The sequence below is a fragment of the Sphaerodactylus townsendi genome, linkage group LG02 (genome assembly GCF_021028975.2).
Source record: "Sphaerodactylus townsendi isolate TG3544 linkage group LG02, MPM_Stown_v2.3, whole genome shotgun sequence".
NCBI classification, from domain to species: domain Eukaryota; kingdom Metazoa; phylum Chordata; class Lepidosauria; order Squamata; family Sphaerodactylidae; genus Sphaerodactylus; species Sphaerodactylus townsendi.
In genome coordinates, this window is record NC_059426.1 from 65,673,246 (window position 1) to 65,683,013 (window position 9,768).

Below are 9,768 nucleotides of genomic sequence, written 5' to 3' on the forward strand. Positions count from 1 at the left end.
AGATTGATTACTATGACAATAGCAAATATAAAGTTGAATTTGGTTGTGGTTATGCACATCTGTACCTTGAATTGTGAGTTGGGCTTCACATTTACTGTGTTTCTAACAACAAGCGTGGGATAAGAACCAGGCTGAATGTCATATCTTCTGATTTAGAAACCCTGCCACCTAATCATGACTCAGATTAAGGCCTTTATTTTCCCAGCTATTTCCCTACTGTAAAATATATGCTTTAGAAGAAACAACAGTCTTTTAGCATTGATTTTTCTACGGACAGGGCAACTAACTTATTAAAGTATAAGCCTGAGCAGACAAGAGCTTGCTTCATTACAAACTCACTGATCATTCCATTATGGTTATCTTAATCCATGATATCTTTCAACATTATCTGGTGCCACTAGGAGGCAGTTCAGCCCTTAAATCACACCCCAGCAAAGCTGGAACTGACAGCAGCTCTCCACCCGGGTGACTGTATAGAACAGAGCAGGGAGACAGTTTTACTGTGCTTTGCTAGCAGCCTCAAGAATCTTCTTGCTGATGCTGCTCCTCAGCAGGCACCACTTGTTGCTTTCCTTTTCACTTGGCAACTCAGCCCAGCTGACCGTTAGGGCTCATTTCCTCTGTGATAAGCAAAGTTACAGTGCTATGCCACTGTGAAGATGGGCCAGGCTTTGTCCAGGAGGACCAGGCAAGAAGTCACTGACAAGTATCCATGTTCATCAAGCTGTTGGATACAGTGAAACCGGTACCATCAAGATGGCTATCTGTGACTAGAAGAGCCTGATAAACCCACAAAAGGTTTGTTAATTTCTATTTGATTCCTAGATTTTCAGGAGGGAGGGAGGGAGGGAGAATGAACAGAGCAAAGGGGAAGGAAGCTGCTGCAGTTTGTCCTGAGTTTATCACTGAACTGATGCAATTCAGGCACCAGTCTGGTGTGGTGACCACAATAACGTCAATAAACTGGAGAAACTAGTTTGCCCTGGAGCATAAATGCAGCATACTTGAGCAAAAGCTTGCCTGTTTTTAATGAAGGATGCTAGGTATTATCAGGAATCTCAAGTGTTAAGTGGAACACAACATTAGGCATGGACCCCAGCTCTCAGAGTCCATCGTGCCCCACTGATCAAACACCCTACGCCTCACATAAACTGCCTCTACTTACATGCAACAGTTGCTATTTCTTGAAAACTGTTTCTAGCAAACAAGTTTACCTGTTTTGCTTTTAAGAAAGATGACGAGAATGCCTTTTTAAAAAACAGTTAGCATGTGTCCACACACACTGGAGTTTTCCAGATGTTTTACTCCCTCTAGATCTGTTGCAGCATAGTGGCACAGAGTGACAAGCTGCAGTACAGCAGTCCAAACTCTGCTCACGACCTGAGTTCGATCCCAACCAGTTTTAGGTAGCCAGTTCAAGGTTGACTCAGCCTTCCATCCTTCCGAGGTCGATAAAATGAGTAGCCAGCTTATTGGGGGTAAACTGTAAACAACTGTGGAAGGCAATGGCAAACCACCCTATAAACAAAGTCTCCCTAGTAAATGTCCTGATGTGACATCACCCCATGGGTCAGCAAGGACCCAGTGCTTCCACAAGGGGACTACTGTTATTATCGTTACTTAGATCTGCAGACATCAAATCTAAAGGTGAAGCACCTACTGTTGCTGCTCACTCACTTGCCCCCTGGTTGTCACTACTCTCCTTGCTGCTGATGGCAATGAAAGTGCAGGGTAGAGGATTTCCTCCATGAAAGTGGCTTGCCTCAGGCGACGGCCTGCAAGGCTCAAAGTTTCCTACCAAGAGGAGTGACAGTGAAGGGGCAGCCAGTCGTGGTTTTATCATAGGCCAGCACTGGCTTAGCTGATATGTTGCAGTTACACATATGGTGAAGAGAATGCTCAAAGCATGTGCCATGTGCCTCTTTTGAAAGCACCCCTAGTTTATTTGTATGAGGTGCTGTCAAGCTGCAACCAGTTCATGGCAACCCTAGCAAGGAGCTTTCAGGTCAAGTGATTAAGCAGAGGTGGTTTGCCATTGCTTCCCTCTGCAGAGTCTTCCTTTCCAAGTGGTTTCCTGTCCAAGTGTCGATCGTGCTTAGTTTCGAAGATCTGACGTGGTCAGGCTGTACCCTACTGTTCCACATCCCTTATAGCTGGTTTACTCCAATACAACTTCAGTCAACACAGGAAAACTATTTATAAAGTAATACAGATGAGGTGCTATACTAGCTATTTAGAAAGTTCCACACTTAAGAAACAGACATTTTTTATGATTGCAAGCCCAGGAACGCATAATTCTTTGCCAGTAGTTACCTCAGGTCTAAAGTATTGTGCTAAAAGGAGATGAAAATCTTGCCCCTCACCGAAGAACTGCTCCGCCTAACTTCATGTGAGTGGTGCGGGGAGGGTATGAGATAGCAATGGGCAAAACAGTGGTAGCCAACGAGAACGCCCCGATATAGATTTTTACTGAATGTCATGGATGTCCCATATGCAAACAACAGTATTGCTGTGTATTTTCCAAAATAATTTCCCCACGGGGGGAAATGTTTCCCTTTGAATCTCAGAATCTATTCAATTAAAAACAGAATTCTAAAATCTATCATTGGAAAGCATTTTCTACCATATTTTAGTATTTTGTAAGGAATTATTTTTCTCTCTCCCTCACTCCCCAGCCATAGTGTATCTCTTATAAGTAGGATTTTATAATTTCTGGTTTTAATTATTTGTAATCAATTATAATAATTACTTGGGATAATTGCTTAGCAGACTAGCATATTGATCTGCTCCTAAAACCGTATTCCATATGGTCCTCCATCTTGAGATAACGGCCTAAAAGCTGCTTGTGACAAGAAAATAATTATGTGGATTAGCTTTCTGTTCATCATATAATAAGTTACAAAGGGAGCAGGCAGTTATCAATTAGTCTGATGAATAACTGATTAAATAACAGGCAGAAAATCATTCATAGAGACAACTCCAAACTTTATGCTGGGGTCACAGAGAAATACTAACATATCTCAAAAAGTGCATTACATAACAAAGGTTCCTAGGAGGCCAGAATATCCATTTAAAAAGGAGGCTGACTATTGCAACCTTGTATGTCACTGCCTTCCATTTGTCTTTGTCTAATTAGATAAGTGGCTTACATAAATAGTGATGCTGTCATTTGGATAGCTTTTGGAGTAAATTAATTCAACTGGTTGTGGTGGGTTTTCCGGGCTGTGTGGCCGTGGTCTGGTGGATCTTGTTCCTAACGTTTCGCCTGCATCTGTGGCTGGCATCTTCAGAGGTGTATTACAGAGGGAAGTTGGTTACACACTGTGTCCACACAGTGTGTCACAGACTTCCCTCTGTGATACTGATACACCTCTGAAGATGCCAGCCACAGATGCAGGCGAGAACAAGATCCACCAGACCACGGCCACACAGCCCAGAAAACCCACCACAACCAGTTGAATCCGGCCATGAAAGCCTTCGACAATACATTAAATTAATTCAGTTCAGGAAAAGCAGCCCTTAATTGTTTTACATTTGGAAGCCCTTCTTAAAGAACACTGGGTTTGAATCATTTGAGAAAACATCCCTGGAGGTGTAGGATTTCCTGTCAACTCTCCATTTGATTAAAACCCCTGACCCACCCCCTCCACTAGTCTGGTTTTCCCCTCTTGTTCCATTTAGTTTTCAGCCTACACATTTCAAGACTACAGGGCTTCAACAAAGATGATTTCTGCTAGCAATCACCTCACCGTAATCACTTAATTGACTCCTGTTATACACAGCCAGATGGTGAGAGCCTCTCTCTAAGAGCCTGTTCCTCTTCTTTATGAGCTTGTTAAAATAACATTCCTGGTCATTTCAGGGGCTCTTGTCTACAGAGTAGCTGCAATCATGGATGATACCACATATATTGCTCCTGCCCTTCCCCAGGTTCATGATCTTCTCCCTCCCCATTTTTACCGCAGTTGCTGGCCAAAAAGATACAATCTTTAACTTTTGCAGTTTCCTGTCTTTAACTGAGTGGACTTTCTATGTTCCTTTTCAGCATGGGGTGTGTTCCAGATCAAATGTCACTAGGAAATAATTAATCTTTTGGCAAGATGGCTAAGGGTTGAACAGGCTGTGATGTTGAATAGTTGATAATAATTGGGGTTTTAAAAAAATTACAATAATTAGTTTTTGTCTTCTTTAGCTAAGGAGTTGCAGAGCAATCATTTCAATGACTTTATGATTATATTTTAAGGATCACACTGCGGAATTTATTTTAAGGCTCTCACTAACATTGTTAAGAGAAATTCTCTCTTTACCCAGTTTTTCCTTAAAATTGAATGATCTGTTTCATTCCCTCTTTTTGGGAAAATCAAGTCAATTCCTAATAAATTCTATTTTGATAAATAGACAGTTTTAAAGAGATGAGGGAAAGGAAGAGAGATCATGCACAGTATCAGAATTTCAATCAGTAGATGCTCAGAACACCTGACCTGGAATGGCTGTTAGCCTGTTCTTAGATCTCAGAAGCTAAGCAGGATTGGCCCTGGTTAGTACTTGGATGGAAACCACTGAGGAAGCCTAGGGTCATTATGCAGGGCAGGAATGGCAAACCACCTCTGAGTTACTCTCGCCTTGAAACCTCTAAGGGGCCACCAATCCATAAGTCAGTTGTGACTTGATGGCACTTTCTACCACCACAGATGCTCAGAGGCAGGCAATGTGTTTCCAGATCTTCCTGTTCTCCTCCTAGAATACCATCTGTGGTATTTATCATAAAACAACTGCAAGGGCTGAAATAACTAAAAGGTGCACTTATCTCCAAAGAGAAATCCTTTTTTAAAAAAAGTATAAACAAGAATATGAGGAATCAATTGCTATATCTAAAAAATGAATTTTGGAAAAAAGAAATTCCTCTCCCCAGAGCAATGCTAGATTTTCCTGTGAAGTTACCACGCATGTGGATGGCTTCAATATTGATTTTAAAGAATTGTATGTGATTCGGTATCATGAATTCTCATGATCAAAAACAAATGATTAGTCTGGTTATCTGCTCTTTCAGTTCACATATATATGATAAAATTATGGTAATTATGGTAATTATGGTAAAATGCATTGATTGGGGAATGTGTATATATATTTGGTTTGCTGAGGCGATTCTTCAGTTTAAAAAAAAAATTTCATGAACACAATGATGTTGAGTTAATTGTTTCAATTCCAAATTCAGCCTCAGTTGTTTGGGCAGGAAATGTAATTGCTTCACCAAACCTGAACTCTGCCCCATTTGTTGGGTAATAAACCAGGTTATTTTCTCATTCTCATTAGGAAGTCTTCACTTCTGAAAGCACAGAGAATGGATAATTCCTTGGATGGGAATGAGTTGCAGGAGCTGATATCCTGGCTCACACGGCCCTTATCTGCCTTCATCATTTTAGCCAATCTCTTTATCATCATTGGGATCATCTTCAACCACAAGCTCCATGGTGTCATCAACTGGTTCTTCCTAAGCCTACTTTTTGCTGATCTTCTGGCTGGGGCAGCCCTTCCAACTATCCCCCAACTGGTCTTTAAAAAAAAATGGGGCTATCACCTTTGCTTCTTCATTTATGTGACACCCAACTTCATCTTTCTCTCTTTCTTAGCCAACCTTCTGGTGGTACATTATGCTAAGTATGTGTGCATCATCCACCCATTACATTACCACAAGTCCTGGGTATATCGTTGGGCTGCTTTATACTTATTCTTGGCCTGGACTGCTCCTTTGATCTTTGCCTGCCTCCCATTCATTTGGAACCACTGGCAACCCCATGTCAACTGTTCCTCACGCCTTGTCTTCCCCATGCCTTACCTCTACTTAGAGACCTACGGGCTCCTCATTCCCACCATCCTTGCCATGGTCTTCATGTGCATCCAAGTGCTGTGTGTAGCCCGAAGGCAACTGAAGAATATCACAAAGCTCCTTCATTCAGTGAATCGAGGTCAGGCCCCTTCAGCCCTGGAGCAGCAGCTGGAACTGCGGAATGTTAAGGCCATTGCTGGAGTGTCCCTCATCTTCTTGGTCTGCTGGGTGCCATATATTGCTTGCTTGAATATTTCATTGCTATCCATACAGTACAATTCTGTAAGTTCCCTCACTCTCACTATTGTCACCTGCCTAGGTAATGGCAGTGCAGCTGCGGTGCCCATCTTCCTCAGTCTTAGCAACCGCCAATACATACAGTTTTGGAGGGATGTGGGAGTCTGTGGGAGCTGCTGCCAAGGACAGAGGTGCAGGCAAAAGCAAGCCAAGTCAAAATCCACAATGGCACCCAGTAAGCCTTGCACCCCAGAGACAGACCCAAATGGAGCACAGGGCCAACATCTTCCCGTTGAAGACCACAAACCCTCACCAGCAGCAGATGAAGCCAGGGATGTTTGGAATTAGCTATCAGGTTTAGCACAAGCTTCTGAAAAAGACTGTACTAAAGAATCCTGAATAAAGTATTTTTCTACCTATATTGGCCCAAAGAACATATGATTTTTAAAATCCTCCTTGGAGTATCTTTGATAGTGAATTTCTATGTTAATCACTAAAGAAATCTGCCATCCTAATATCAGATTGGTTTATCTGATGTGGTATGTTTCCAGTTTCTTTACTGCATCTGTACATGGTGTATGATGTGCCATAACTGCCATTAGGCTCTCTGTTTATCATTAACTTGATCCTGCTAACACCCATTCCCAAACCAGCCTTTTGTTTGATGACCTTAACCTTTGCTGTACACACGGAGCATATACTTAACTTTCATGCACTGAAATCAGTGGGATTTAAAACTGCTCATATTTGACAAGATTGAACCCCATAGGAAGCAACTGGTCTCCCATCAGTCTTGGAGAAAGAGAAGGTGGTTTTCCCTATGTTATTTCTGTTGCAGGATGATATATTAAAAAATTCTGTGCCACAGTGGCACATGACTGGAAAGGCAGCATTTCCAGCTGACTTCTAATGACTTTATCCATGAAGAACTATCTTGCTTCATATAAATGTCACAGAACATACTAAAGGATATTTGGACAATGCTTGGTAGTCTGCCTTAAAATACTATTTGAGGAGAAGGAAAAAGCCTTTTGGTTTTGCAACCTTGGGTTTCCCACCAAAGAGAGATGTCCTGTTTCCCCGATAAACAGAAACACTATTAATAGCAGTAAAACAGGAAGCTCAAGGTTCTGCATCTGGGTGAAATCACGAATTCAGCAAGCAGGAATACATAGAGAGAAACAAATTAAGGCACGCTGATAGCCCAAATGTCTCTTAGGTCAATGCTCACCAGAGCCCATAACCTGAATTTTGAATGTCAGGAACAGATTTTGGCACTGTGTGTACAGTTCTGACCATCTTGTTGCAGTTTACAGAACTGGTAATGGCTCAGAGAAGAGCAAAACAAAATAATGGACATATAGTTACTTCTGTATAAATCCAGGCTATGAAAACTGATGGTCCAGAAAAGAGATATGAGATCGTGAGAAGGGCTGGGATATCCCACTGAAGTCTACCAGATAATACACTGGGCAATGAAAGTGGGTAGAACCATGGTTATATGTAACAACTCCAAAAGGAGGGCTTGTGTAATAGGATGCCCTGACTTTGATAGCCCTGGATAGCCCAGGCTAGCCTGATTTTGTCAGAAGCTACTCAGAAGCTATTCAGGGTTGACCCTGGCTTGTATTTGGATGGGAGACTTCCAAGGAATATCAAGTCATGGTGCAGAGGCAGGCAATGGCAAACCACCTCTGAGCAACTCTTGCCTTGAAACCTCCACCAGTGGTCATCATAACTTAAACTGACTTGACGGCAAAAAAGTAGGATGCAGCAGAGTGAGTACAAACACACTCACCTTTCAAGACAACAGGCTGTGAACCTATAGACCTTGTTCCAGGATACTAGGAAGGCCCAGTCTATATCCTTAAACTATTGCACAAATTAGTGGAGGCCACTACTAAATGAGCTACTAAATGGCATGGGCATAAATTGCACAAAACCTCAAACACTGTATGTCCCTAAAGCAAACCTCTTGTTAGTAAAAATTTCAACCATTAAAACCTAAACCAGGGCAAACTCTTGGCTAGACTGTTGGTGCCAGGCTGGAGGAAAGAATATAGGGTCAAACTAGATGTTACAGTGGCATACATACTGGTATGTTTCAATGCAAACTGGGTCTATCAAGTGAAGAGAAAACATTCAAAATTTAGTAAGGGGTGAGATAGGGGTGCTGAGCCCTTCCCCCGGCCATACTTTCCTTCCACTACTGCTTCTCCTTGATTGTTTTAATCCAAATGAGGCCAGAAGCAACCACAGCTAGAAGAAAAACAGTTGAGGGAATTATTGTGGAAGGAAAGTGTGTGTTTCACCTACCTGTGTGGTACTTCTGAGTGCCTGCATTTTTTTGGAAAACTGCACAACCTACTTTGTTATGCATAGTCTATTCTACTGTAATAGTTGGCCTGCCAAAGGGAAGAGATTATTGCTTTGTCGCGAAAAAACATCTATGCTCTGTGGTTCAGTTTCTTCACAAAGATAATGTTCCCAAACTTTTCAGGGTCTCTTCAGAAATGCACACTACCAATGGATTTATTGCTCTACCATTTCCCTTCCTTGGAATTGAATAAAGACGGGAGGAAAACACAGAAAACATATTGATTTATAAACTGAACTGTGGGCTAAAATAAGGTCCACTCATTATAGAATTAGATCCTTGCTTCTATAGTTGCATCTTCGGAGCCTCTGCAACAGTTTTATAGAATGGCCATGAGGTCTTTCATCCACAGACAAACCACCCATCCAATTACTGCTTCCCCTCCATTGCTTCCCTCTGCCTTTTGTTGCTAAATCAGCATAACACTTCTATTTAACTAAGCTGGAGGAAGGCAGAAAGGAACCAGGCACTCAAGCATTCCCTTTCCCAGTGGTACCAGAAATGATGAAACAAAGAGGGACAGAATACTAACAACCTTGGCATCAATCAACATACCTTAAGATGGGGCATCTGCAGGGTCCCAGGGTTTCTGGCATGGCACAATACCACCCAAAAACCAAATCCCACCCACTCTTCTGCCTTTGCTTGCAAGCACTCTGCCTCCTGTGCTCCTGGCTATTTGGGTCCCACAGAATATGTGTGTGGAGGGGGTGGGGAGGGTGTTGCAAGTGGTGCTCTGGATGGTCACAGCAGCAGTACTCCCAGCCATACACACTACCCAGTTCTGTTCAGGAAAGGACAGGGCCATAAGTATGGGTGATGGGAAGCATGGAGAGTGGTCAGGGGAAGGATGCACAAGAGAATGTGGGTTACATCAGTGGGAGCAGCAAGAGAGGTGAGGTAGTCAGTAGAGGAAGGGTGGGGCCCATGAATACTGTGCTCAGGGCCACCCAAAACCTGGAACCGTCTTAGATCCACATAATGCGGCTGTATGTTTTTTGTTATTTATTATAGTGTTAGTACATTGAAAAGATAAGGCCTGAGCTGTGCTGACCTTTCTCTGAATAGAGCAGTCACTATCGTTCCATTGCGCTGTGTCTTCTTCCCAATATGGGCCCCAAAAAGCTCTGTTCCCCAGGCCTGCACAGATTCCACTCAACACTACTACTGCTACCCTGTGAAAGGGGTAGGTTGGAAGAAATATTACAGCCATTTCCTTTACAGGTCCACTGACGTCCCACTTGCTCTAAATCCTTGCCTCCAAGGCAATTTTTCCTCTGCAAGGGAAGATAAACTGCAATTTATGTGTTAGGGTGGTCTAAAAACA

General features: G+C 42.5%; 1 protein-coding gene across 1 annotated transcript; it reads left to right on the top strand.

The window, feature by feature from the left end:
* Window positions 1-602: 602 nt before the first annotated feature.
* On the top strand, window positions 603-6,504 carry GPBAR1 (G protein-coupled bile acid receptor 1). The gene is made up of 2 exons (XM_048486616.1): window positions 603-798; window positions 5,314-6,504. Exon 2 carries the CDS (start codon window positions 5,342-5,344, stop codon window positions 6,410-6,412), a length of 1,071 nt encoding a protein of 356 aa, XP_048342573.1. The 5' UTR covers window positions 603-798; window positions 5,314-5,341; the 3' UTR covers window positions 6,413-6,504.
* The last annotated feature ends 3,264 nt before the right edge of the window (window positions 6,505-9,768 follow it).

Bases quoted from the DNA above. Each gene is read 5' to 3' on its own strand.
- GPBAR1 (XM_048486616.1), top strand. From the start codon at position 5,342: ATGGATAATTCCTTGGATGGGAATGAGTTGCAGGAGCTGATATCCTGG.